The sequence below is a fragment of the Cinclus cinclus genome, chromosome Z (assembly GCF_963662255.1).
Source record: "Cinclus cinclus chromosome Z, bCinCin1.1, whole genome shotgun sequence".
NCBI classification, from domain to species: Eukaryota; Metazoa; Chordata; class Aves; order Passeriformes; family Cinclidae; genus Cinclus; species Cinclus cinclus.
In genome coordinates, this window is record NC_085084.1 from 83068106 (window position 1) to 83095782 (window position 27677).

At 40.4% G+C, this 27677-nt stretch overlaps 1 protein-coding gene across 1 annotated transcript; it reads left to right on the top strand.

The window, feature by feature from the left end:
• The first annotated feature begins 76 nt into the window (after positions 1-76).
• KATNAL2 (katanin catalytic subunit A1 like 2) lies at positions 77-27677 on the top strand. The gene is made up of 16 exons (XM_062513259.1): positions 77-127; positions 6454-6524; positions 6903-7069; positions 9097-9139; positions 9555-9678; positions 10659-10754; positions 11269-11367; positions 12134-12211; positions 14834-14932; positions 15514-15577; positions 16799-16917; positions 18954-19045; positions 20555-20665; positions 25935-26097; positions 27104-27206; positions 27538-27677. The coding sequence occupies exons 1-16, from the start codon at positions 77-79 to the stop codon at positions 27675-27677; spliced, it is 1620 nt and encodes a 539-aa protein (XP_062369243.1).

Sequence of the window (27677 nt, forward strand, 5' to 3'; positions counted from 1 at the left end):
GGTGCGGGTCCAGGCGCTCGGTGCCTTATTCGCGGCGGCATTCCCGGTAACATTCCCGACGGCATCCCTTGCCACCATGGAGTTCACCCGCCAGACGCTGAGAACCACCCACCAGGCGAGGGAAGCGGTGAGAAGAGGCGGGGCGGGTGGCTGCGCGTCGCGTTTGCGCGTCGTGGTTGCCACGTTAACGGTGGGGGGCGGGCGCTCTGCGCATGCGCGGGTAGGTGGTGTCATGGCGGCGGGGACGGTCTTGGCCATGAGGGACGGGGGCGGGCGCGGATTTCCACAGCAACTCTCTAAATGCTTCTCGAGCCGTAGGTACGGCCAGAGGAGACAATCCGTATTCCTTCCTTCACTCCCTCTTGTTCCAAAAAGTCATGGCTGTGCTGCCCCATCCTTGGTAGTGTGCCAGGTCGGGTTGGAGGGGGTGTGGAGCAACCTGGGATGGTGCAAGGTGCCCCTGCCCATGGCAGGGCTTGGAAGCTGGATGGTCTTAAGGTCACTTCCAACCCAAAATGTCCTGTGATTCAATGATTCTATGGTTCTTGCTCTAAAAAGTCCAGAAACAGCAAGATTTTGCTGAATTTCATATGCTGTTCTTTTGGTTCCATCTGCTGGTTAAATTACACCAGAGGGAGAGAGGCTGCAGGGATGCTGAAAGCCTTTCCCATAAGGCTGTTGGGTGCTGTGCATGCATACACCAATCCCTCTTCCCACTTGAGAGTGAAAAGGACAGGATTCTTCACAAAAGAGGTGTCCTGGGAGGGGGATCCTGAGACTGAGCTTTAGGTGTTACATCAGCCTCTTGTAGAATCATAGAATGTTCTGGGCTTGAAGGTACCCACAAGGATCATCATGTTCTTACACTCCTGTCCTTGCACAGCACAGCCCCAACACTCACACCATGTTCTTGAGAGCATTGTCAAATGGAGCTCTGGCAGCCTTGGACCACTCAGTGGGGAGCTTGTTGAGTGCCTGACCACCCTCTGGGGGAAGAACCTTTTCCTGATACCCAGCCTAAAATTCCCCTGACCCAGTTCCATGCCATTCCCTTGGATCCTATCACTGGTCACCAGAGGGAAGAGACTGATGCCTGCCCCTCAGTTTCGTCTCTTCAGGAAGCTCTAATAGGACAGATATATTTACCTAGGAATGGGATCCTCTAGCACAGTCTCTTTCGGAGCCCTAAAGTGAATTCACATCTCAGCCACTGAGAATGGAGCCTGAAGGTGTGGTATTGAAATAGCATCAGCATGCAGGAAAAAAGGAGAAAAAGGGTTTTTAACCTCACCAGTGGGGATTTGCATGGCCTTTGTCCCAGGCATGGTGCTGGATAGTAAATGCAGAAACCCTAGCGGGCATGGGAACTGGAGCTCAAGAGCTCTTCCCTGCTGTGCCACAGGATTTGGTTTGATGTGCTTTTGGTAAACTGGATTGTCCATAGGCTTTTGGCACGATGGATCTGAAGATAACAGTCTATATTTTGGGTGTAGAGATGAGGGAGTCATTTGTGTTTCACAGAGGAGCAGACGTTTGGAGCCTCTTTTTTTGATTAGTGACTTTAAGAACCACCTGAAGCTGCCAAGAGGATTTTTTGCTTCTTGTTCCTAGTCATAAGTTCTATGGTGAGCTTGCTGCATGTCTTTAATTATGAAAGCTTATTGTAATCCTTGAAAAACTTTGGCAACTCTATTGTTTGCAGCAGCATTGTATAATTTGGAAGAGAGAAGAGGGCAAAGTGCCCTTTCTTTGTCCTGGGAAATTCTGTTCAATAGCAGCCAAATTATACATTGTTTAAAACTCACCAGTTTCATTCTCTGCTTGTGCTTCTCAAAAAAGTACAGTCCGCAAGCCAGACAAGAGCTGAACATTCAGCCTTCTGAAAGCCAAGGGTGCAAATATCCAAAGGGCTATGGCGAATGAAAAGCTGTGGGAATACAGGGTGGTGGAGGGAGGAGGGAAACTAGGTGAGCCCATCAAGCCTCTCTGTCCTGGCCCAAGGTACCAGCTTGATTTTGAGGAACTCCATACTTGTCAGCATCCTGGGATCCCAGAGACAAAGAGGGAAGGGGCTCTGTATGTGTGTTAGGGTTAGTGCTTTCCCTGTGTGATTGCACATGATTGCACAGCCACCTGGCTGCCTCTTGTCTGAATTCCTAATCACAGATCTTTGTGAACACATCCTGACTGCCCCTGTTGGATGTCCTTAGAGTGCATACACTAAAGCAGAATAGTTTTTATTCCCAAGATCTCCAGATGATGACTTACTCTTGTAGCTCTTTATTTTTCATCCCAACAAACGTATTCATGCAGAATATATAGGGTCAAATGATAATGAAACGTTACTGAGTTAAATTAATCTTTTAGTAGGTCCATTAATTTCAGGAAATTACTCAAGAGACTTGGTTGATTAAGAATGTAAATGCATTTTAGTGAAAGGTGTGGAAATTACTAAACAAACAATTGCATCTAAAGATGCACAACTATTAGAGTTTAATTTAAAATGAAAAACAAAAAGAATATGTGCCAATCTTTTGTTAGGGTAGAAATAAAGAAAATAACTCTGTAAGTGTTGAAGCTAATTAGTTAACTGCTCAACTATTTAGTTCTTAAAACAAGATCACATGTAAGTGCCTTAAGGTTTTATTAATTTCATGGACCCCAAAATCCCCTATAGTAATTGAAAATTTAATTACATATGTTTTTCTGTTCTTTTAAGAACAGAAGCTTATTAAGCTTTAAACATTTAAACATCTATTAAAATACCAGTGGCTATAAACAACATACAATTCTAAATACTAATTAAACAGGAAGGCTAGATCACTATAAAGCTAAACTGAATTTTAAGTAACTTTGCACTAGTAAGTACTCCTCAATTTTTCTTGCTATGTAAGATTTGCCATTTCCTCTCTAAGCAGAGCAGAAGCCCTGGGCATTGTTAGCATCTGCCTGGATTGTGGCAGGCAGGTTTTTTTGTGGACATAAGTGCAGTGGGTCTGTCCCTAGAGGACAAACTGGAGCTCAGGACAGCAGACCAGGGTGGGCAGAGAACTCTTAAGGAAACAGATAAAGCTTCTGGTGCCACTGACACAGAGAGAGGCTCATCTGCCTCGTGGAAAGAGCATGTGCTAAAATAATGGTGAAAAAATATTGTGCTAAAATAATAGTGAAATGCAGGAAAGGGATTGGTGGGACTGGTCAGGCAATGATCCATGTGCCTCTGGTTCTCCAGATTTGTGACTTGTAACAGTTGCAGATTTAAAGATGCTTGAATTTTCTTTGTTTCATAGAAAACTCACAGAACTGGGCTACAAGAGATATCTCAGTTTTGTTATTCAGGTCCAGCCTAATACAAGTCACTGTCAGTTGATCAACTGACATTAACAGCTTAATTTTCTTTGGACACATGTCTGCCTTCTCAAAACCAGCCATTGCTGTTTGCATTCTTCTTAATAAAGGTTAAAGACAGAATTGACCTCTCAGTCTAAACTCTCTTCTCATTTTTAGATGGGGTTCTTTTGCTATGTAAAGATTAATTTGTCCTTTTGTTTGGTCAGCGCAGCCAGAAGAATGTTTCTATGTCAAGGATGAAGTAGGTGGATCACATGTAGACACAATGTTACCCTACGCCCAAAGCAAGTCTGTTCTTAAGTTATTTGAGATGCTGCCATTCACTGTATCACTTTTTACACTAGACCTGAAAATGCTTTAGGGATAGCAGAAGTAATAAAAGGGGATGAACAGCAGCAGATGACATGCCAGAGCACAAACTCTTTTCAAAGAAAGTTCCAAGCATGGATCATGAACCCTGTCAGTCCATCAGGCAGAGGCAATTCCTCTCTTATCAGAAAATCCATGTTTATTACATGAAACACTGGATGTGTTTGTCTTCTGTGGCAGCCACTCTGTTTGCATACTGTGTTTTAAATACTCAGAAGTATGTGTAACCTTGCCCTTTCATATGTTAGCAAACACAACACTTAATATTTCTCATCATAAACCTTCAGGAGCAGTTGCATTTCAAAGCATGTACAGGTGGGAATCTCAGCAAGTGATGAGTCCAGCTGCCTTCTTGCACCTTCCCGATGGAAGATTCTGGTCATCCAGGAGAAATGGTAAAAGGACAACAATTCAAAATCTGTTTTCCAAGTACCAGCATATCAAAAGATTAAGAAGGAACAGACCCTTTCAATCTCAGAGTATGTGTATTCTCTCCTTGCAATTCTCAGAATTGTTTCATTTCTTGTTGCAGCACCTCCCAGGACCCAGCCCGCTTCATTCAAGAGTTACCTATCTACAAAACATTTACACTTTTTTCTCCCCAAAATGGTTCAGAAAAATTATATTTGTACCACCACTGAAGTGGAATTGTAACTTCCTTTTGGAAACACACTCTCAGGAAGGTATCAAGGGTAGTAAAGGTAGAAAGGGGTTATGATTTCTTCCCTTTTCCCCAGCCAGTTTTAGCCTTTATTCTAGTAGATCAGAATGAACATTCTATGAATCTTTTTTGCAATGTGTGAAATGTCAGTACACTTTGACTCTGCAGGAAACGTTAAGGGCAAACCCCAGCTCTTCCTTAGTCTTGACACTAGATGGCCCCACGACTGAAGTAAAAGTCCAGGAAACACCTGCTGGACTGGGATACTTTTTCCAGTTCTACCCAGTACTTTTTACAGGCTGGCAGATTTTATTTTAAAATGAAACAGCTCATGGTGCTATCCCAAGTGTTGAAATTAGCAGTGGAACGCCCTGTGATACCCAGCACTGTGTAAGAGCAGGGGGAGGTCTAACCAAGCAAGGGAATGGTGCATAAAGAGGTAAATTGATTTTGCTACACCCAAAAATCACCTTTGATTTTTGGAATAAATTATTCTCTGCTATCAGCAGTTTGCTATAATTGCTCTCTCTTCCAAGAGACAGGAAAGAATAGAGAAATGGTCTTTATCTATGTACATTTCTTTTGCACATCTTCTGCAGTTTAAAAACATCAGCCTTGGTCAGTAGTTCCTTGGCATCTTTGTGCACCAGGCACAGGCAGAGAGCAGCCCAAAGCCTTGATACAGATGGTGGGGCTCTGTTTGCAGCATGAAGAGGACAGAAATCTGTGTTTGTCACCAGGCAGCACTCATGGGCTGGGCTTTTTCTTGGGGGTGGATGCAGATGCTGCTTGGTTGGGATTAGAAGGGAGGTAAACTGGGGGTGGAAGCAGGAGCCTGTGTAGCTTTACTGTGTGCAGTGTGACCCGGGGTGTGTGTGTACTGTGCAAGCAACAGCAATTGCTGCTCTTTCCCCATCCATGAAGTGCTACTTCTTCATGTTCACATTGGGTCCTCACAAGTAATCACAGAATCAAAGGAAAGACAGAATACCTCAAGGTGGAGGGGACCCATGAGGATCATCGAGTCCAACTCCCAATACCTCCCAGCTGAAAGAGAAGTCATCAATTTGCCTAAATGCGCGTTTGGCCATACCTACTTTCCCTGTGGTCACAGTTACAAGACCCAGTGAGGCAGACCAAAGGCCATGTGCTGATTTCTAGAGATTTTAATTGTAGCAACTTCTGTTAGGACCTGAAAATCTCAATTTTCTGCAGGCACTGAGCATATATGGCATGTTTCATCAGAGTAAGGGTTTATTCCATCATCTTGCATGATTCTGTTTCCACTGCCACTTTTGGTCTACTTGATATTGCATCTGATACTCTCTCAAATGAAGCTTCACTGAATGAGGGATGTTTTTTGCTGCCTTGTTTTTATTGCTGAACCATTTGTGAATGACCTTGGGTTCTTTAGTCTGTGCCAAGACGTCCATGGGACTGACTCCATATTGAAATTCCTTCGTGTTGAATCCTGAGTTTGGTCAGTCCTATGTTAAAATAGTGCAAGTTTTTTGTTATCCCAATTCACTAATTCTTCCACTGTCTGTGTTTCATTTGTTTATATGTTAAGGCCTATGAAATGGGAGGTGTCAGCAAGTGTTGCAGCTGGTCTTTGTAGTAGAGTCATGCAGATCCCAGACCTGTTCACCAGCTCCCCTTCTCCAAGGACTCAGAGAACAGGTTTCTGGTTGCAAGGGAAGGACAAAAACAGGATGGAGCTCAAAGTTTCTTTGCACAGGCCCTGAAGCATTGAGGTTTGCAAGAGTCCTGCCCTGAAATTCACAGCAGTCTGAACAAGCTATAACCATAGTAAGGAAAGTAAGTTATATGTTCAACCCTAAAGTAATTTTCTCTTCTCTAGAAAAAAGTTTCTACCCATCCAGTAGCCCTGATAACATGTAAGAAAAATTAGATTGAAAACCACTTTCCTTGTGTTTATTAACAGCGAGTTGTTTTACAGTTCTTACATGCTGTTGTGTTAATTTGTTTGTTTCCAGAGGCTACATTTAGATGCTGTTTACAGCAATAAAGAGAATATTACATTTGATCTAGAGTTCTGTCTTAATTCACAGGAGGAGATGCGAAAGGAAGCTCGTCGGAAAAATCTCCTCATTCTAATTTTGCATTATTTAATCGAGGAAGGGTATGTTTTTTATATAATAGTGCTCTACTCTTGTGGAGTTGTGTGTATCTGATCTGCTGTACTGCATCTTTCTGTCCTGTATTGGCTGAATAGACAGTGTGGGCCTTGGGCTGATGTAAGTGGTAAACTAGTATGAGATATCCTCGCAGTTTGCTTTGCCAAATTGTTTCAGTTTCTGAAACAAAAAAACACTATATAATTTTAAAATACTTAAGCTTATTAAAATAAAGTTTATACTTCTATAAAAATAGGTTTGTGCACAGGTTAAAGATACTATATGCTTACTAGTGCCATTGTTTGCTTCTTCTCTCAGAAATCGGAGTAAGATAATGACTCTCAGTTTTTTGATCTTTGTTTGCTTTGTTTTTAAATTACCAGATATGTTGATGCTGCAAATGCTTTGGAACAAGAGACGAAATTAGGTTTACGAGGCTTTGAAGTTTGTGACAACATTGATCTTGAGACAATTTTGATGGAATATGAAAGCTACTATTTTGTAAAATTTCAGAAGTATCCTAAAATTACCAAAAGGGTTCTGGACACTGGTATGTGGCTCTGTTCCAAAAAGAAAGCTTTTGTTTCCAAAGTCTAAAATGTGTATTTTCCTGCTATGCTCACAGCCCTTGTCATGTATGTCAGCATTTAATGTTCCAACCCTTACAATTAGTTTTAGCACACAAGGACCAAAATTGAGAGATGCGGCTTTGAGCCCTTCTGCTTGTCCTTCTTTCTTTATAAAAAGGAACTTTTTCTGTCATTTGAAAGCTGCTTTGGTACTGGAAAATATCAACTAAGCACAAAGCATTATGGCATTGCAGCTTATAAGCAAAGATGTGTTTATCCACTCTCTTCTCATGGGGAGAGAACAGTAAATGAACAGTAGAGAATAAGGCAAATCAGAATATGAGACTTATTATTATGGACCTGTTATGACCTTGAGAGCCTGAATGGTTTTGCACTTGAACACAAAATGTAACTTGGAGAAGCCTCAAGAAAAATTGTATGAGAATAAGTGATTAAGAGCTTGAAGGATATAGGTTTGGATTCGACATTAGGAACAATTTCTTCATGGAAATCGTTGTCAAACCCTGGCACAGGCTGCTCAAGGAAGTGGTGGAGCAACATCCCTGGAAGTGTTCAAAACACATAGGTGTGGCACTCACGGGTCAGTGGTGGCCACTGTAAGGGTCAGGGAATGATTGGACTGGATGGTTTTAGAGGTGCTTTCCAGCTTAAAGGGTTTAGCGATTATTTTCTTAAAAAAGACGTGTACATCTGGAACCTATGGATTGGTGTTAATGCAAAGAGGAAGAGCAGCCCGCAGGACAAAACAAAAAGGATTTGTTATGAGTCAAGAATGAAAATGTAATACAAAGCACCTTCTCACATCATAGTCAAACTGAGCCATAGTCAAGACTGAACCCAAGTGAAAAAGAATTCCCAAAAGGCCACTCTTGGACACTTAAAAATTCTCATGATGAATTTTTTTGTCAGTAAAGCTTCTTGGGCATGGAGTAGTCTGCTATTTCCTAAGCTCTGATTTGTGACCATGCTGGCAGGGGGGCATCATCCTTTCCCCCTAAAGCATAAGCAGCCTCTTCTCCTGCACTGTACATAGTTTGCACCATGCCCTAAATTGTGCCCATGGCCAGACTTGGATATCTAAACAAAATCCTTGGTGTGATTCCTGCTTCCTGCTGAATTCTTGGCAGCACTCTTGGCAAGTCCTACAGTAACAAGCTGGTCATTTCCATGCTGAATTCCAGTTGGAAGTGTTATAGATACACCCACAAAATTACAGATTGCTCCATGGGCTCTTCTGCCCCTAAACACACTGTGTTCCCAAGCTCCTTCAGGGCAAGAGCTCTTTGGGAAGGATTATTTTATGCAAATGTGTGAGAATGATGAGTGTGAGAGCATTTTCCAGAGAGCACTGAAAGGAGACACATTTTGGAGCAAGCAGGGACATGTTGGTAGCATAAAAACACTTGGCTTTATGAGTTCACATCTAGGCTTTGCAAGCTTGACATCTTGTGGAAAAAACACTCTCCTTTGACAGAAATTGTTTCAAATTATATTAATGCAAAGGATAACATAGTTTGATAACCACTGTTGCAGTGTGACATTTATTCTGTCTCCTTATGTTGAACTTGATTCCTCCTCAGAGGAGTAAGGCGAATTCATATTTCCCAATTCAGCAATGAAAAAAATTATTAGCATTAAATAAGCTTTCTCTGTGGTAAATTAAATTATTGTAATTAATCTAATTTCTGGCAGTGTCCATTTTACTGTGCACATGATACTGGTTTTAAACTGTAAGCAGAGAAACCAAAGACTGAATGAGGTAAAATGTTAAAAGCTTTGAATCAAAACTGCTCTCTCCAATACCAGTTTGTTTTCCATAAGTTTTGTAAGTTTGCAGTGCTTATACTCAGGCTGTTCCTGTTTATGCATTATTATTTCCAAGGTCATTATTGTTGCTTAAACATGTGTTTTAAAAGGAAGAGAAGGTGCAAATTGCCCTCTTTTATATCCTTAATTATTTTCCATTTTAATATTAATTTTGCCACAGCAGAAAATAAACAACAGCTGAGAAGTGGAGGAAGAGCAAGAAGGTGAGAGATATGTGTGGGGTGTTTTTCTGGGCAGAAAATTCTCCTAGTAAAAGCAAATATGCAGAATGGTTAAGATAATGTTGTGATACCAGAGGAGTACCAAAGCCTAGAGCCATGCTCCTGACTGTGTGGTACATTTTTTCTGTATGTGTTAGAGGAAACTAGAGACTTATTTCCCAGATAGGGAGGCACACAATTTACAGAGCTTTGGCAGTGTGGATAAAGTGGGGTGACGTGTTTGAAAAATGTATGCATTGAACTCTGCTGTGGTTGAAATTAACACCATAACTTCAATGGGAGCAAAGTTAGCATAAAAATGCTTAATTTGAGAGCTTTGGATTTTAATCTTTGGCATTTTGAGAAAAAAAAAAAAAAACAAGTCATGGAAGTCTTGCATTATTTTTCTTAATTCTAGGACAGCAACTTCTTCTCAGAATGTACCAAGGGTCAAACAACAGACAGTGCAACGACCAGTGTCAAAACCTTCACCTGGGAGTACAGCAAAACCTAAATCCTCCACCAAGGAGAGCCCTAGACAGGTTTAAATGTGTTTTGTCTTGGCAGCACTACAGTTGAAATTAATGTGATTTTGTCTGGGGAGTCTGTAGGCAGCAAGAGGATGTGAAGTACACAATTAGTAATTGTGCAACTAATGGGTTTCACTGCTTATAAGGATTATAGGTACAAGACTTCAAGAGAATTTCTGGCCATGAGTTTGGAGGCAGTCACAGGCAAAAATTAGAGGAAAGGGAGGCATAGAATCCAACCAATACTGAAAGCAGAGGTTTTCTATTAATACCAATAATATCAATGCCAATACCAATTCATCCTTTAGTTCCAGAAAGCAAAACAAACAAATAAAGAAGAAAGTTGTAAGCATCTTCACAGTGCATAAGTTGTTTGAGACTGGGGGAATAATTTGGCTCTCTAATGTTCAGGTTTTAGAGTCTCATTTTGGTGAGATTGCTGGGCAATCTACTTGATTATCATCCCTTTACAGAGAGTGGAGCAGGAACAGCAGGTTGCTGGGCAAGCTCTGTGTCTATTACAGCCCTTTTTTAAGGGCCTGGCTATATTTCTGCATCAAGAGGAACTCTTCTTTGGCCTGTTGCTGCCCCTAAAATACCCCAAAACATTGCCTTTTGGATTTTACAACAGAAACTGCTGTGAAGTGAAAACATAATCTTAAAATATCTCCTCATTTCTGAGTTGACATGCTGTGCCTTTTACTTGGCCTGTCATTTCCACTGTTAGTAAGAAGTGCTTCTTTATGTACAATGCAGTTTTCTGCACGGTACATGAAGTAACTTCACTGCCGAGCTCCAGAGCCATGGATTTCACTACTGTCTCCAGTCAAGTGAAGTTTAATTAAAAATGAGTAGTGGTGTTTAAATGATGGTTATTTCTCTTGAAGCTTCAACTGGGCCCATGTGAGGAGACAGAATGATACCTATAGTGTAATATCTTCAGTCCATTTACTTGGCAACACATTTGTTTTTTAAAAGACATTTTTCTTTAGAATAATGATGGTGGAGATACTCTGGATCAATCTGATTTTGGCTTGAGCATCTCAGGAATCAGCAAAACTGGAGGAGACAGCTCTCACCTAAGAAAGGTTGGTGGAAACCTAGTATATGGTTCATCAGAGAAGTATGTATGTGGAGAAAAAAACAGAGGTTTTCAAAAATATCAAATGGCAGGGTTTTTTTGTCTATTTTTATATAAAATGTTTCTGTATAGTCAGCTGAAGAGTCAGTTTTATAATTTAGTATAAAAAAGTTTTATAATTCTTTGCATAGGAGGCACTTTTTGATTAAATACTATTTCAAACATATGCAGAGAAGAATTTTTTTTTTTAAACCCAGTGGTAAATAATTATGATAGAAGATAAATTTTGGATTCCTAAATGAGATAATGAAAGGCTCTGCAATTATTATTGAATTGACTGAGTTGTGTGTTCTGTCCCCATTGCTACCACAGTTTTTGGGGTCAGTTTTTGCCATAATTAGGCTGCATATGCAGTAAGGAAACACACTGCTGTAATTGTAAGCAAAATTTGGTCCTGTGTATTTTTAAGAGTAATGCTACCACCGTGGTAGAACCTACAGCAATATTTTTTCCTCCTTTAGGGCCAAATAATTGACTTTCACAAGATGATTCAGGATGCTGTCAGAGTGTCACCAGGTGGAATTCCCTTGAACAGCCTTAATTATGATCCAGATCCATCAGTAAGTGTTTCTGTTCATATTTCTATCCAATCAATATGAACCTGAGTTTTGCACAACCAGGAACAAAATAAAATACTGCAACAACCCTGTTTTTTTGTTTTTTTTTCCCAAGTGCTAAAAAAGGCCTTGGATTTCTAAGAGGTGTATTTCCTCCTTGAAGAGACAGTCATACTTGATAGTCATAATTTGATGGCAGTTGTTTATTCTGAACATGCAAACAGGCAACAAATAAAAATGAGACCTTATGGTGAACAAAAAAAATTGCAGACACCTGCTGAACTTCTGGGAGTTAAATAGTGGTTCCTTTCAGTTCAGTGTGTCTCTAGCACTTGCCTCAGATGAGAAAACATCAGAATTTTGATGGTTGAGATAAATTTTCTGTAGACGCTCCAGACACAAGCCAGAGCTCTCATGGTGCTTGTCTGCCTGGCAACTTGCTACACTGAAGAAGCTTTTCCAAAAGAGAATGTGACAAAACAGTGACCTACAGTTACATTTTTCATTCCTCTTATTCTATGTAGGGCATATTTAGGACTATAAGTACAATAAGAAAGCTGCTCATTTTAAGGTTGATTTGGGTTAGATTCTGTCAGAGGAAAAGATGACTTACTACAAATATTATTTACTTCAAAATATTTGTTACTACACATATTCCTGCGGCTTTAAAACTGGATGTTACTACTGTGTATCAGTTTTTTAGAAAATACTTAATAATTTGTCTAAAAGTACTTGCAGTCTGACAAGAACATATGTTTTTCTCTTTTAGGAACGATTATTGAAACCTCTTAGTGCTTGTATTGGCATGACTGGTGAGATGAGGGAACTTGCAATGGTTGTAAGCAAAGTAAGAGCACATCTCCATGTTGGCTGTAGAGAGATGTTGGTTATCTTTGTTATCTAGGAATGCTGTTTGTTTCTTTTTGCCGTCACTGATGGTACTTATTCTTGAATGTGCAAGTTATTTTTCTCTCCACATAGTTCGCCAACAGATAATTTTTTTACATGTAATGATGTTTCTTTCTGATGCACAGTTGGAGGAAATTATTAAGATCCTTCCTTTCTAATGGGGAGCAGGTAATTTAATCATGCTGTGCAGACTGTCATGTCTTTCCTCTTTGGTACAAAAAAAAAAGTACAATACTTCACTGGAAAGAGAGATTTAAATATAATAGCTAAAACAAACTATGTGATCATATGGTGGGAGAAACCTTGATTCCACCCTTCAAGTGAAGTTTCCATTCCAGGCGTAGGGCTGTAATCAGTGTTGATAGGGTGCCACTAGCAGCAATATCTGAATTCTGAATGTAGCTACTAGATAGCATCTATTAAAATTATTATTAAACCCTGGTATTCCTACATGGTTTAGAACCAGAGGATAATTTAGATTGGAAAAGCCGTCTAAGGCCATCAGGTCAAGTTATTTCCCAGCACTGCCAAGGCCACCACTAACCCATGTCCCCAAATGCCACATCAACATGGCTTTTAAACTCCAGAGATAAAGATTCCAGCCCTGTCCTAGGCAGCCTATGCCAAGGTTTGATAAACCTTTCCATGAAGGAATTGCTCCTAAGCCTCCCCTGGCCCAGCCTGAGGCCGTTCCCTCTCCTCCTGTCCCTGGTCCCTGGGATAAGATCCCAAATCCCCTCCCAGCTGTCCCCTCCTGTCAGGGAGTTGTGCAGAGCCACAAGGTCCCCCCTGATCCTCCTTTTCTCCAGGCTCAGCCCCTTTCCCAGCTCCCTCAGCCTCTCCTGGGGCTCCAGCCCCTTCCCCAGCTCCGTTCCCTTCCCTGGACACGCTCCAGCCCCTCGGTGTCTCTCTTGTCCTGAGTCACTCATCCAAAGGATTCGTAACTCCACAGTGTTCAGTAGTGTTGTAATTTTCTGCATATAAACATCATGAGTAGTATCAGCTTGAGTAAACCTTATAATTATCTTTCTAAAAAGCCTGGAATACTTTTGCAGACTGATTTTTATGCCTGTGTATGGCCCAAATTCTTGGTCCGCAAGTTTTGCATTTGATGTTTTGGTAGAACTTAAGAAATACCTTAGGAAATTTGCAACCTTAAATTAAGAAAATACTCATTTCTTTCAATTCCTGTCTGGTCTTTTAGTTATGGTAGACCTTAAAATAATATTGTTCTTGCCGCTACATTTACAAAAAAAAACAATAAAAAAATTTCTTTCCCTTTGTTATGGTGTGCTTTTTGAATTGTGCTCCATCATGGTATGTTCCTAGTTGCTATGGTAATCAACAATGTATAAATCAATAAAAATAAATAGCATGTTATATCTATTTCATATCACAATCTAATTTAATTTGGAAACAGTTATGGAAGTCTCTACTTAATAGCAGAAATCTAATTCATCTTAATTCACTGTTAATAGAAAGGGAAAGTTTAATCTACTCTATATAAATAAATTTTTTCTAATTGTATTAAATCAACTTTTCCCCTTGGATACAACCACATAATTTTTCTTCAGTCTGTGCGGACTATTTTTGTTGGAGAGCAGAATTCATCTTGAGTATTTGTACTGAGGATATATTTTTTGCAGAACAATTAGCCCCTGGAACACAAAGCCAAAAAATATTATGAAGGCAAATGGAAAGATTCGTAGAAGATTTGAAAGTTTGATGAATTAAATGAAATTAATCTAGTGAGTGTTTCAGGGCATAGACTAATTACCGTCTACCTTTTGATAGATGCTTAGGGGAGAAATTTCTTCCTGTTGCAGAGTTTCTCACAGCTTCTCTTGCAGCATATAAAATCTTCCATAGCATGGAGTAAATAAAAATTTTTTACTGTTACAACATGAGTAATAATGTAAGTAATAGTTATTAACATTATAATAGGTAATAACGTAAGTAACAGGTGCAGCCATAAAGTTACTGAGCATCAAGTTTTAAAAAAACCCAAAGTATTTTCACATTGCACATGAGTGAACTGTGGAACTCATGACTACAAAATAAACACATTTTAAAAAGAGGGAAGAAAAATTCACGGAAAAATGAATGTCAAAAGGTGTTTCAGCTCAAAGGTTCAGATGTAATTTGTATTGCTGAAGTCCACTGATGGGTGCAAACTTGAGCCACTGTGTCACTATGATTGCTTTTACTTCTTTTATTAAACATCCAATACTTGCAGCAATAGAGACAAAATATTAGGGTTGGTGAACCTTCATATCACAATAGCTCTTGATAGGTTGTTTGGTTCCTAAATCAAACTAACAGAAAACAGATCTGAGGAATATCTGCTCAGCATCTACATTTGTTGGGAACACATTAGGGAAACTGAGGCCTGGAGGGGAAGTGATTGCTGAGTGTGCTTCCCTCCTAGGAGGTCCCTGGCACCTAGAGTTAAATAATACAGCACTATTATTTTATCACTGAGTTGATCCTTTTACTTTGCCAGAGGTCATTATCCCACTGAAGAAGGAGTTTTACTAACAAGATGTGATCTGTGTTGCAGGACATTTATCTCCATAAGCCAAACGTGAAGTGGGATGACATTATAGGATTGGATGCAGCTAAAAGGCTAGTCAAGGAAGCAGTTGTTTACCCCATAAAAGTAAGTGCCAAATAGTTTTGAGAAAACCAAGGTTGGGCTTATTAGCTTGTTTCCTTGCAATTACAGTGGTGTTTTAGAGTTCTCCTTATTTCTGTGGTTTTGTAGGCTATTTGTGTTAGAATTGTTGGTGTTCCTGTTTCATACCAAAACTGTTCCTGTTCCATCTGAAATGGAAAATGCATTCTTCTATAGAAAAATTGCTTTTCAGTATTAAAATTGTAAAAGTTAGGTCCAATTCTTTGGCACCTTTGGCATTGTAAGAAGTGCTGGATTTAGACTATATTAATTCCATGAAAAATTACTTACAGAAGAGAATGTGACATCAATTGTACTTGGAAAAAAAAACCAAAAAAACCCAAAAAACAGAACACTGAAATCAGATTTCAAATAATAATTACTGTATTTTTCTCAGTACTCGTGTCTTACATGTCACACTGTTTTGGTATGGTTTTATCCCTCTCTTAAAATTTCTTAACATTTCTTGAATGTGCCAGGAGCAGTGAAGGTAAGGACTACAATCCCTTGCAGTTAGTTTTAGATTATACATTTTTAATCCCTGAATTGCTTTTCTGCTTCTACAGTATCCAGAGCTGTTTACTGGCATTCTGTCCCCTTGGAAAGGATTATTGCTGTATGGACCACCAGGTATGGAGAGCTTTTTACCACATCTTTGTGTTTGTCAATGCCTTTTGTTTTGTCCCGTGGATAAATCATCAATGTTAATTAGATCAGACGGTTAAAAAAGAACATGTTCTGTACATAAATTAAAGGAAGAGAATGTTGGATGATTATGTCCATCTTTGACACTCAAACTTTGCCTTTCTTATGAGCCTTTGTTATTTTATACCTGAATCTTGCAGAGACAGTACTTAAACTAACAATTCAGGAGAACAAAAACTCAGGTCTCTGGTTTTACTCATCTTGGACCATTTTAATCAAATTTGGCATGATCCTATGATATGTCAATAAATCTGCTTAGACTTACTTCCACAGTGAAAAATACCCTTCCTTTATTCTGTTTCTAAGGGTTGTTTTGGCAATGGGATAGAAGCTTTGCCGTCTTCCAGCTGGAAGTTTTCCTTGTTGATGCAGCTTCCCTGCTCCCTCTGCCCTTCTTTGACACAAGGATGTGGGTGGAAGGGGGCAGAGGGCACAAGAACCACCTGAGCCAGGTTGCTAAGCCTGTCTCTGCAATGAACTCCATTTGTTCTGTGAAATGTTTAGATGTTCCTGCACAGAAGGCATCTGACCATTTCTGCGTGCACTACTTCAGGATTTGCAGTTCTGTGTTACCTGAGTTTCTCCAAACAATCCTGAAAGGGAGACAAAATATTCAGAGGGCTGTAGCCCCTCTGCTCTGGAGCCAGCCTGGCAGAGCTGGGGGTGCTCAGCTGCACAAGAGAAGGCTCCAGGGAGAGCTCAGAGCCCCTGGCAGGGCCTGAAGGGGCTCCAGGAGAGCTGGACAGGGACTGGGGACAAGGCATGCAGGGACAGGACACGGGCAATGGCTTCCACTGGCAGAGGGCAGGGGTGGATGGGATATTGGGAATTGGGAATTGCTGGCTGGGAGGGTGGGCAGGGCCTGGCACAGGGTGCCCAGAGCAGCTGTGGCTGTCCCTGGATCCCTGGCAGTGTCCAAGGCCAGGTTGGACATTGGGGCTTGGAGCAACCTGGGATAGTGGAAGGTGTCTCTGGTCATTGCGGGGTGTTGGACTCAATGGCATTTAAAGGTCCTTTTCAACCCAAACCAATCTCTGAGTCTTTTTACTGTTTTTAGCTGACTGGTAGTAGGATGAGGAGGATTTATTAAAACATTTGCATTTTATTCCTTTGGAGAGTAAATTTCTCAAACACTGTTTTTTGTAGGTACTGGAAAAACTTTGCTTGCTAAGGCTGTTGCTACAGAATGCAATACAACCTTTTTCAACATATCAGCATCCACCATTGTCAGCAAGTGGAGGGGTGATTCGGAAAAACTTGTCCGGGTAAGAATTATCTCTCATTCATTATATTTTAACAAACATCATGTTCCTCCTTGAAGAACTGGGGTTCAGCACAGAACTGGAAACAAGTGTTCCTCTGATACTCATACTATTTCCTGATTTAGATAAAACAAAGACTTTGTTTATACCTAGTTCTGAAAGCAGGAATATTATCTCTTCTGCAGAAGTCTCATAATGGATTCTTGCTGTGGGCCTTCAGTTCTGTAAAGTGAGATGGGGCAGATGTTCTGAAGGCAGCAAAGATTTTTGGCTGCCTGATTAGGAGTCAGACAATCAGAGTTCCAAACTAGTGTGTGCTTAGTGACCTCTTCAGAGCACTTCACATCCATTTTGCAGGGACTGGCTCCTAGGCACCCTACAAAATACAGTTTAGATTCTCAAGTTCTTCATGGCACGAAATGGGCAAAGAACTCCCTTGTCATGAAGATCTTCCAGTCAAATGCAGATGTAATGCTGTTTCAAGGAAGGTAGTTTGCTGGCAAATGAGCATTTTTGTGTATAAACTAGTGAGGAGTGTGCATGGCTCAGCATGGTACAAAAAAATTCAGGGGTTCAGGTGTAGCATCCTTGCCCATCTGAATCTCTCCATAGCATCAACCATCTCAGTGGAAATCCACAAACCCTTAACCTACCTTACCCTCATCTCTTGGGCTGCACTTCAGGTAAATGCAGAGCTCTTGGAAACAGCCATAACAAACTGTTCTGTGCAGATGGCATTATTACTCTGTCTTGAAATGTAGGCAATGGCTGCAGCACATTTACTCATCCTGCCTCCTTTGACCTTTAGAATGGTATCTTTTTCTTCTGACATTCCCTTTCTCTATCTCTGATTCTCTTGACATCTGTTTCAGTAGTTTCCTGGAATTTTCTTTTGTGGTAGGAGTATGTAGGGACAATCTGGTTTCTGCCACCATCATCCAGAAGGCTTTTGTGAACATGGTGCAGCACATGCATTGATATTGATTTTGTGGCATTTTACCTTAATTAAACTTACGGAAGAATCAAAAAGTCAAGTAAGACTGTGGATCAGGAGACCTCTGAGAAAAGTATTGTGTGACTTTATATCCTAAAATCACATGAGGCTGGTGAGGGGGAAGTATATATGGGATTTGTGGCCATTTGGAGGCATATCCTCCCATCCTGTTTTTCACAGTTCTACAGGATGTTTCTGTGATTTTGTATATTTTATGTATTATATTTTGAGTAAAATTGTATACTGATCATAGTCTACTTGTTACTCTGGGCAAATAATTTAAACCCTGTGTTTCATGCTCAAAGTGATGAAAATAATATGTCTTTTGAAATTTGATTTTTTAAAGTGTTCATATTTAAAAATGCTGGACTAATATATACTGTTAGTGATACTTATTTAAAACCTCAAAAAAACACTTTACTGAAGAAGAATTGAGAGTGTTTTCTTATTCCTAACACACACCTCTCCATGTTTACAGAAAATTAGATAAAAATTTGTAATACAAAAAGCAGATCCACTTTTTTTTGTTTCAACTTAATAGTTTGGTTTTTTTAAATCACGATTGTTCAAGCAATTTATGATTGTTTTGATCAGGAAAAAAAAAGGAGTGCTTGATTCTTATCAAAAGAATTAGTGCATTTTCTTTCATTATGCTTCAGCTGACTTCCAATTTTTTTTTCCTCAAATCCTTATTTTTAAAAAAAGTACAAATGGAGCAACAACAAAAGGCACATGTTTAATCTCAGTAACAAGAGAATCCTCTGATGGATCATTTTCTTCTATCCCATTATTCTCAGGGCACTCTGATAGGATTTAGACAGAAAGATTTACACATAAAGACAGGATTACAAGGCTGTGTTCTTTTTATCTCCTTTACAAACCTCTCAGATTTTGAGAGGATTCAGGGACCCCCAGCCTACCCAGAGCTTTTTCCCAGCAGATATCCCTTGGGGTGTGGGTGCTGTTAATGTATCTTCCATGCCAGTTCACTTTAGTGCCTTCTTTGTGTTAGTTTCTCTTTTGCATTTACTCTTCTTTCTGACAGGTGTTGTTCGAGCTCGCCCGGTACCACGCTCCTTCCACAATTTTCTTGGATGAGCTGGAGTCAGTTATGAGTCAAAGAGGCACTGCTCCTGGGTAACTGGTGGGGCCACTTTGGGGATTAAAGGAGAGAGGTGTAGTGGTTGTGTCAGTCACAGCAGAGAAGCTAGACCAGTTGTGTGAGGATTTGCAAGGGGCTACAGGGACAGCAGGAAGGAGGGAGGTGCAGGGTTTTGTAACCAGTTGTGCTGTACCATAAAGGGATTTGAAGTGGGCATAAAGGGCAGTGGTGAGGGAAACAGCAGGTGAATTGTTAGAGGCGAGTAAGAAGCAGCTTATTTTGTGACACTTTGAACACAGGCGTAGCAGAATAGTAGGGAGTGTACACAGTGGAATGGCATTTTCATTAGTGGCAGATTTTGGTGGCATTGTCAGCACCTCCCGTTGCGGGAGCAGGAGGATGTTGTTACTTGAATCCAAGATGTAGACAGTTTCCAGCCAACAACACATTAAAAAGGTTAGGGATGGGAAAGATCCTGGAGAAATATAAAAATACTTTACAATGATTAGGAACCCATTACAGGGGATTTTATGTACAGTGAATTACATGATCACTTTATTTATATTATATTGTACGTCTATATTCTATGCTTACTATTTGTAAATAGAATATTCCCTATTGTAAAGATGCTACTTGTAGTTTCTCACTTAATAGTTTCAAATTGTGAGCCAAATTTGTCCTTCATATGTACATTTTAAAAGCTCTCATTAACATCACTGGGTCATATATTCTAATAAGGACTTTTATCCTAGATGTTCTACTTATTTTTACATGTACTTATTTAATACTGACTTGGCATTGATGTTTGAATGCCTTTGCAGAAATAAGTCATTAAACCTGAACTGCAGCCATTACCATCTAAGGTCCTGATGTTTTCCCTGGGCTTGATCCAGGAGTTTCCAAGAGCTTCACATCTGGAACCAAGAGTTCCAGCTGGTTTTCTGCAAAGCATATTACCTGTATCAGGGCCAGCATTATTAGCACTTTGCTTAAGTTCTCGTTTTTTTGAAGAAGGATTCTTTCTGTGTGGTCTCTGCCCCATTTCTAAATTCATATCAGTATGGCATGTTTTTCTTTTTCCTTTTGGTAGAACATTTTGCAAAATGTTGCACTTAGTAGTAGTTTATCTTCTTGTGACCACTTCACATTCACTCACAGAAAAATGCTACCCTGAAGAGGTAGATGCACCACTTATTTAATGGCAACTAAGAGTTCCCTGCTATATATCAGTCAGTCAATCAATTGGAGCCCTAGGTATTTTGCAGTGAATCTTGGTCTTGCATGGAGATTAACATGAAGAAAAAAATAAAAATAAATATTTTCTTTGGATTCAGTGAATTCTCCTCATTTTAATGCTCTGAAAAGGGTCCATATAAGTAACCATTAGAAGGCTTGATTTTAATGCTTAGATGTTAGCTAATGGAGCTTAATCATGTTTTGAAATGGGGCAAAATTGTGACAAGGATTCAGTTGCTGTGAATGACAGTGTATAAATAAAGATGATTAATGCACTGAGCAAATAATATTTCTCTGAATCTTGGTAGTGGTGAACATGAAGGAAGTCGGCGGATGAAAACAGAATTACTGGTGCAGATGGATGGCTTGGCCAGATCTGATGATCTTGTATTTGTTTTAGCAGCTTCCAATCTGCCATGGTAAGATATCCAGAGAGTACATTTTGAATACATTTTCATGAGCTTCTAAGCACAGCTAAAGATTTTATTTAGACTTTTGCAGAAAAAGCCTTGATATTTGGTTAAAGCATTTAAAGATTAATTTGGAGCTTTTACTTTTAAACTCTTCAATTCTTGCTATTTGTGTCACATGAGAATAATCCATAATAAAGTCAACATATGCTGGTCGTACCAGCTGCTAATATTTAAAATGGAGTATTTGACTTTATAGGCAAGTTATTTACTACGTTTAAGCTAAGAAGGGTTTTCAGCCTGGAACTGTAAGGTGCTTAAAACATTTGGTGCTTAGAAGGATACTCCATAAATAGGAATGTTGGATTTTATTGATATCAAATGTGACTCTGAAAAGTTGAGGGACAAAATTCTTTGGTTTCTTCAACACAGTTTAGTATAGAAGAAAAAGCACTTTAAGACTGGAGCTGTGGAATTTCATCATGTTGGTTCTCAAACTGGGCAGGATGTGTATTGGGAACAAGACAAGCTGGAGGGGATGAGGAAGGGTGGTAACATTTGTAGTGTAAACAACTGTGAGTGCTCAAGGGAGGAACTGCTGTTCCTCACAGCACTGAGATCTTTCTGGATACCCCTGTCCCTAAAGGCACGTGAACCTAAGTGGGTCTATTCCCCTCTCACACAGAGAAGAGCACTGGATTTGGGTTCAGAACTAGAGAAGACAGCAGTGCCGTTTCCATGGAACTTCAAGCCATGGTCTGGGAGTTGTTTTTTGGAGCCCAATGGGAGGTGTTCCTGGAATGCCCTCACGTGAGCAGCAGTTCAGCAGCATTTCAAGGGGCAAAACTTGAAATTTGACTTAAAGGTGCTTTGTTTAGTGAGATGACACTTTCCCATCTCTACAATGTGACAGACACAGAGCCAGGCACCTAGAACCAGCTGGGAGGTGAGGGCTCTGCACCCACAAAGCCACAGGCTTCATTCATGGTTTGTTTTTCAAGTTTAGTGATTTTTGGCTGAATCTTACAAGTTGCCATGGGGACAAATGTTGGAAAAGCCTCTCTTAGTGACTAGAGAGCTCTGGGTTGTGATCAGCAGACTGTTGGGAGTGTCTTGAGTCTGAATGTCACTGGGTGTGTAAATGCACATAATGGTTGTGCATATCACCAAATGTTCTCTCACAGTCTGTGGTAATATTTTATTCCTCTTGTCAGCTGATCCCCTTTTAGTCAGGCCTGGCTGAAAAAGTCCAGGGAATAGGCAGATAGAATTACACAGCAGAAGTGGAGATTTTGCCTGAGAATTGAGGCTCAAAGGTAATATTTTGTATCGGTCCCATGTGGCAGGTAAGCCTAGCTTGTCTTATCCAGGGTTTTCAGGCTGTTTAAATGAGAGAATGGCCATGTGAACACCTAAAATTTGTGTAGAAGTTAGCTGTACCAAGTTAGGCTGGTCCCTACCCTGGCCCAAAAGTGCGAGTACAGAGCCACCATGGGCTTCTTTTTAATAGCCATAATAGCAAAGTCTGCATGTTGGTTTCAGGGATTTATGTCTTGGACAAACTGATGAATTTAAATCAGTGCAAAATCCACCCCATTTTGTTACAGTATCTATATAAAAGGAACTGAGCTGAATTCAATTTAATTTTGTTCCAGTTGTGTAAGAAAATGCTAAAAGAAAATAGCTGTTCCCTGTATGGACAGTTAAGTTTGAAATAGAATTAATACAGTATTAATACATTTGTCACTTTGTTAGTGATACACTATAAATGTTTACATTATTGCAGCATTGTTGCCCTTCTAGAAGAAGCTTTGAGCAGTGCATTGCACCATTCTCTGGTCTCTTAAATTATCTTGTGAAATAGTTATCCATGCAGAGGGATTTCTGCATGTGTTTTGCTGCCCTGTATCTGCCATACACCATAAGCTTTCTGGGAAGTTGTGTGAAATATGCAGAATTCAGTTTTGAGCATTTTACTTACTTGATTTTTGATCATTTTATAATTTATGCAAAATTGCTTCCTTGAAACATCCAAAATGATATCTTTTTTTAAGGTTGAGACAAAATGACAAGGTTTCTGTTTTGAGGGACCTACCTTGAAAGAAAGCTGTCAGTCTGTGTTGGGACAAGAGTGGTAGCTGAGGTGTTCACTTCTGAAAGTTTTATACCTGAGACTTTAGAACTTCATTTTGGACTTTCTGTCTTGTCTGGTGGAAGTGTGCCTACCACAGAGAAAATGCTTTAAGAAAGGATTGGACAAATGCTTAGAAAGTTGTTTGAGGGGGATGGAAGGCCTGGTGGAAACCTGAGCTTCCATGTCACTGGGGTTCTCCAGCCTTGAGAAATTTGGGATTATCTGCCTCCAGAGAGATCAGCAGGTTTTCAACCTCTTTTGGGATCCCTACCATATATTTACAGACTATTTTTATGAGTATTAGATGACATTTAGCCCCACTGTCAGACCCAGATTTCATCTCCACAGGAATATTTCATAACAAAATTTCAAAATCCCTACTGCTACCTAAGTTGTGGCTTCCCAGCACAGCCCTGTGCTCTTGCAAACATTTGTTAAGCTGGATTTCAAGAGATTTGTTTAACATGGATATTTATTGATCAGGGGAAAAGTTAGTATCAAGCTGCTTTTAGAAGAATGAAAAGAAGCCTAAACAAAGCTCTTTACACTGTCCTAAGCTGCACTGCATCTATTGATCTTCCTCTTCAGTCTGTGCTTGGTGCCCAGCCCTGCTTTCTGCTGCTCATCTGAAAGGTGTTTCTGTTGACAAACTACTTGTTGAAATTATTGAATGTAAGTAAATAAAATGAAGGCCTCATTAGTGAAGGAATAAAGAGATCCTTAATTGCACAGTTTCCTAATGTATCAGCACATTTAATTCAGTTTTCCTTGCAGTGCTGTTTTCTTCTCATCCTTACCCTCAGGATGGATGAAGTTGTGGTGCACACCAATAGATTCTTACCTTGCAACCCAAAGCATTCTGTGAATCTGTGATGCCTCCTAATGTTAATTGCAAAAAGCCATCCATCTTATGAATCTGTAGAGCTTTGTTTATCTTTTCATGAGCAACTCTCAGTACTTCCATTAGCTGTTGTTTCAGAGAATATTTAGATTGGCTCAGTGCTTTGTATTCTGCTCTGGTTAATGTCACTTAACCTTACATTTGATGACTGACAAAACAATTCAGCAAGGACCTAAACACTCAAGATAACAAAAAACATTGTTTCTTTATTTCCCTCTTCAGCCAACAGGTCACTGTAACCTTCTGGATAAACAGAACCATAGAATTATAGAATCACAGAATGGTTTAGGTTGGCAGGGACTTTAGAGCATGTCTAGTTCCACATGGGCAAGGACACCTTTCACTAGACCAGGTTGTTAAAGCACCCTGTTTTTGAACACTACAGGTGTGGGGCAGCCTACAGAGCAGCTGGGGCAGAGCAGAGACTTCTGTTGGAGACTTATTTACAGAACATGGCTAAGGGGGCCCATGAAGCTCTGTTCTTGGGGGCCCTGAAGCAGAAGGAGTGATGGAAAATGCCATCATTTGGAGGATTTACAGGCTGTTAGCAGAGGCTGATTGTGGTTGGCCTTCACCTGCAAAGGCTTTTTAGAGTACCTGTGTGGGCACCTCTAAAACCCCGAGAGCTTTTTTCCATTTATGCAGATAGTGTTAATGTGGGTGTTAATATGGGTGAATAACAGCAAAGTGTTATCAGCCAGAGTAATTCTTTCCAGCCGAGCAAGGTGATTTTAAGAAGTTGAGATGAAAATTATATTTGGAAGGTGAAAGGAAAATATCAATGATAATATCAGTATGGCAACAGCTGTTGATTAAAAAATTCTGTTATTTAATTCTGAGGCCTTGATTAGAAGCACAGGGGATCTGAGTGAATTCCTGTTTTCCTTGGGGCTTCTGGTTTTCTGATTTTTGTTGATTGTTTGGATCAGCATATATGGAACAAGGGTCTCCCAAGCCAAGACATTTCTGGGGAGAGGGACTCTTCTGTTCCTGCAGAGCTGACAGCCAGACATGCTAAGGCCTGGCAGACACCTGTGTGGGGGTTTGGGAGCCCATTTTTGGGTTTCTTTATCATGTGCTATGCCATAGAAAGCATGATTTGTTATTAGATTTTAATTTGTTATTAAAATAATAAGGACAAATCACCAAAGGTGACAGAAAGCAACTCTGGTGTTGGGCTATAAATCCGTCTTGAGCTGGCTTTGAACTTCTGTGAACTAAAAGGCAGTTTCATACAAGAAACTCCATTTGTTGCTTTAAAGTTGACTTTGCTGGGAAAAATATTTCACCCAGGGATCTGGAGATAATGGCAGATTTATTTAAGTGTGTCTGCAGTCCCAGGCTGCAGATACAACCCTCCAGCAGCTGGTTCTTTGTGCTCAGCCAGCGCAGGTGGAAATGGTGCTTAGGGCTTCTGTTCTTCTGCCTGCACAAGAAACTTTGAAGTGGGCTTCCCCTGGATGAGATTTTCTTCCTAGGTACAAGGACTGAATAATATTTTTCAGTTGAATAAGGAGTCTGTGACTGAATGGGGCCAGTAGAGAAAGACTGGTACAGGACCTTTTTCTTATCTTTTTTAAGACAAAATATTCTAACCAGTGTTGTTGTTGATAGAATCAGAGTTTTTGGCTCACTGACGTATTTATCCAGCCTCTTCACCCTGCATGTGATATTTTTCATAAGGATAATGTTCTTTGTGGCTGTTAGCAATAGTAATAAAAATATAAATAAACAGAAACAAAATAAAAATTAAAATATAAATAATAAAAATATTTTAAAATATTTATAATTTGTATTGCAGAAGGAGTCTCAGTTTGGTGTCCTCTTCTGCCATAGTGCACGGCCTCACATCCAAGACCTTCAGTCTGGATTTTATACCTACTGAGCATCCCTTACTAGGTAGCAATTAATTAGTCCTGAGAGTGCCCCAGACAGGCAATTTGTAGTAACTCCTTAATAGCAGAGGGGGAAAGGGAGAGGTTGTTGCTGATGAGACATGCTGCAGCTGAGTACGAGAACGAGGGATGGAAACCACAACTTCTGATTGTTACTGTTAGCATTGGTGTCACAAGTAGCATATCACAGAACAGGAATACACTGGATAATTAACCCTTTTATTTATTTGTTTGTTTGTTTATTTATTTATTTTTTATTGGCACAGCTGCAGGCAAGGATCTTGCTGTCAAAGCCACGTCTCCACACGGAGACGCACTGAGATGCTCCCTCTCCTCCTCTGCTTGCAGGGAGCTGGATGCTGCCATGCTGAGACGGCTGGAGAAGAGGATCCTAGTGGATCTGCCAAGCGAAGAGGCAAGGCGGGTGATGATCCAACACTGGCTGCCCCGTCTGAGCATCAGCGGCGGGGTAAAGCTGAGGACAGATCTGGATTACAGCCTGCTGAGCCAGGTGGGCACTGCTGCAGCTGCTGCTGGGCCACAGCAGTGACCGAGGGCTGGGACAGCAGCCACTGCCACACACAGAGCTGGGCACACAGATCACCTGTGGTCCAGAGGGACACGGGTGGGACATGGGGCTGAGCATGGCACATGCATGTGGGCATTGCCAGCTTCACATGTCTCTGCCTTGCAAAATGGTGTGTCCTGGTCCTCTCTGCTGGGCCAGCTTTCCAGCCTTAAATACAGGGAGACTTCCAGCAACAGCAGATTTTATCAATGTTCTCACCAAGCTGAGAGCACTTCCAATTCATTGGGGTAATGAACAGTTAATTGTGTAGGGAGGGTTTGTCACAGCTCCACTGCTGCAGCAGAAAAGAGCATTATACAGCAAAGAGATCCACTAGATACCCCAGCTTCCTTCATGCAGCCCTTTGTCCCATCCTGGATTCTTTGGAAATGGAATTCTAGAATGGTTTGGGTTGCAAGGGACTTCAAAGATCATCTTGCTCCAATCTCCATATGTAAGCAGGAGCGCCTTCAATTAGCCCAGGCTGCTCAAGGTCCCAGCCTTGTGCTGGTTTTGCATTAGAGTATATATTTAAATATTTTAGTTTACCCAGTTGAGATTCTTACATCTGTTTACAGAGACAATACTGCTCAGTTTTGGGTTCCTAAGGAAATACATTTATTTTATTACCAGGAAAGCTGAGGATGGACTCAGAAAGGTGGGTTTTATTTGACCTATGGAAAGCTGGCCTTTAGTAAGAAAATGCCCAGTGTTTTCCTTAGTCCTATGAGGTATTGTAGGCATTCAAAGAATAACAAGCTACCTAATTTTGGACAGTACCAAAGTAAAATTAGATTTGTGTCTATTTCTGTGTGTACATAAACATATATTTCAGACAGCAATAGACTTCACAAATTTTCATATAAATCCATACACAATATATATGCCTGTAAATTCCATTTCTGTCTGATTTGTGAGCTGTAATGTATCATTCTGATTTCCATCACAGGAAACAAATGGATACTCTGGCTCAGACATAAAACTCGTGTGCAAGGAGGCAGCCATGAGACCAGTGAGGAAAATTTTCGATGCTCTTGAAAATCATCAGCCAGGTACCTCAGCTCTGAGCGGAGAATCTGGGAAATGCCGATTTCCGGCTGTGACTCCTGCAACAAACAATCTAACTCCAGCAGGTGGAGCTCTGATACCTGCCTGGAAAAGTTTTAAACCACAGTTCTAAACCCTCTAAATTTCTAATTTCGAGGCCTCTTTTAGAGCTGTCATTATCTGTGCTCTCAGCATAAGTACAATTTTTACAATTTTTAATTTATCTCACTACATTTAGCCTGTTGTTTTCCTACATTAAGTGTTGGACTAGGCATGGACATAAAAGAGTGTCTTTTGATAACAGTAACACAATTTATAAAATTCTCTCGTCTTTAGGTAACAGTAACTTGCACATGATCCAACTGGACACAATCACAACATCTGATTTCCTGGATGTGATTACCCACACCAAGCCATCAGCAAAGAATCTAAGCCAGAAGTACATGGCTTGGCAGAGGGAATTTGAGTCAGTCTGA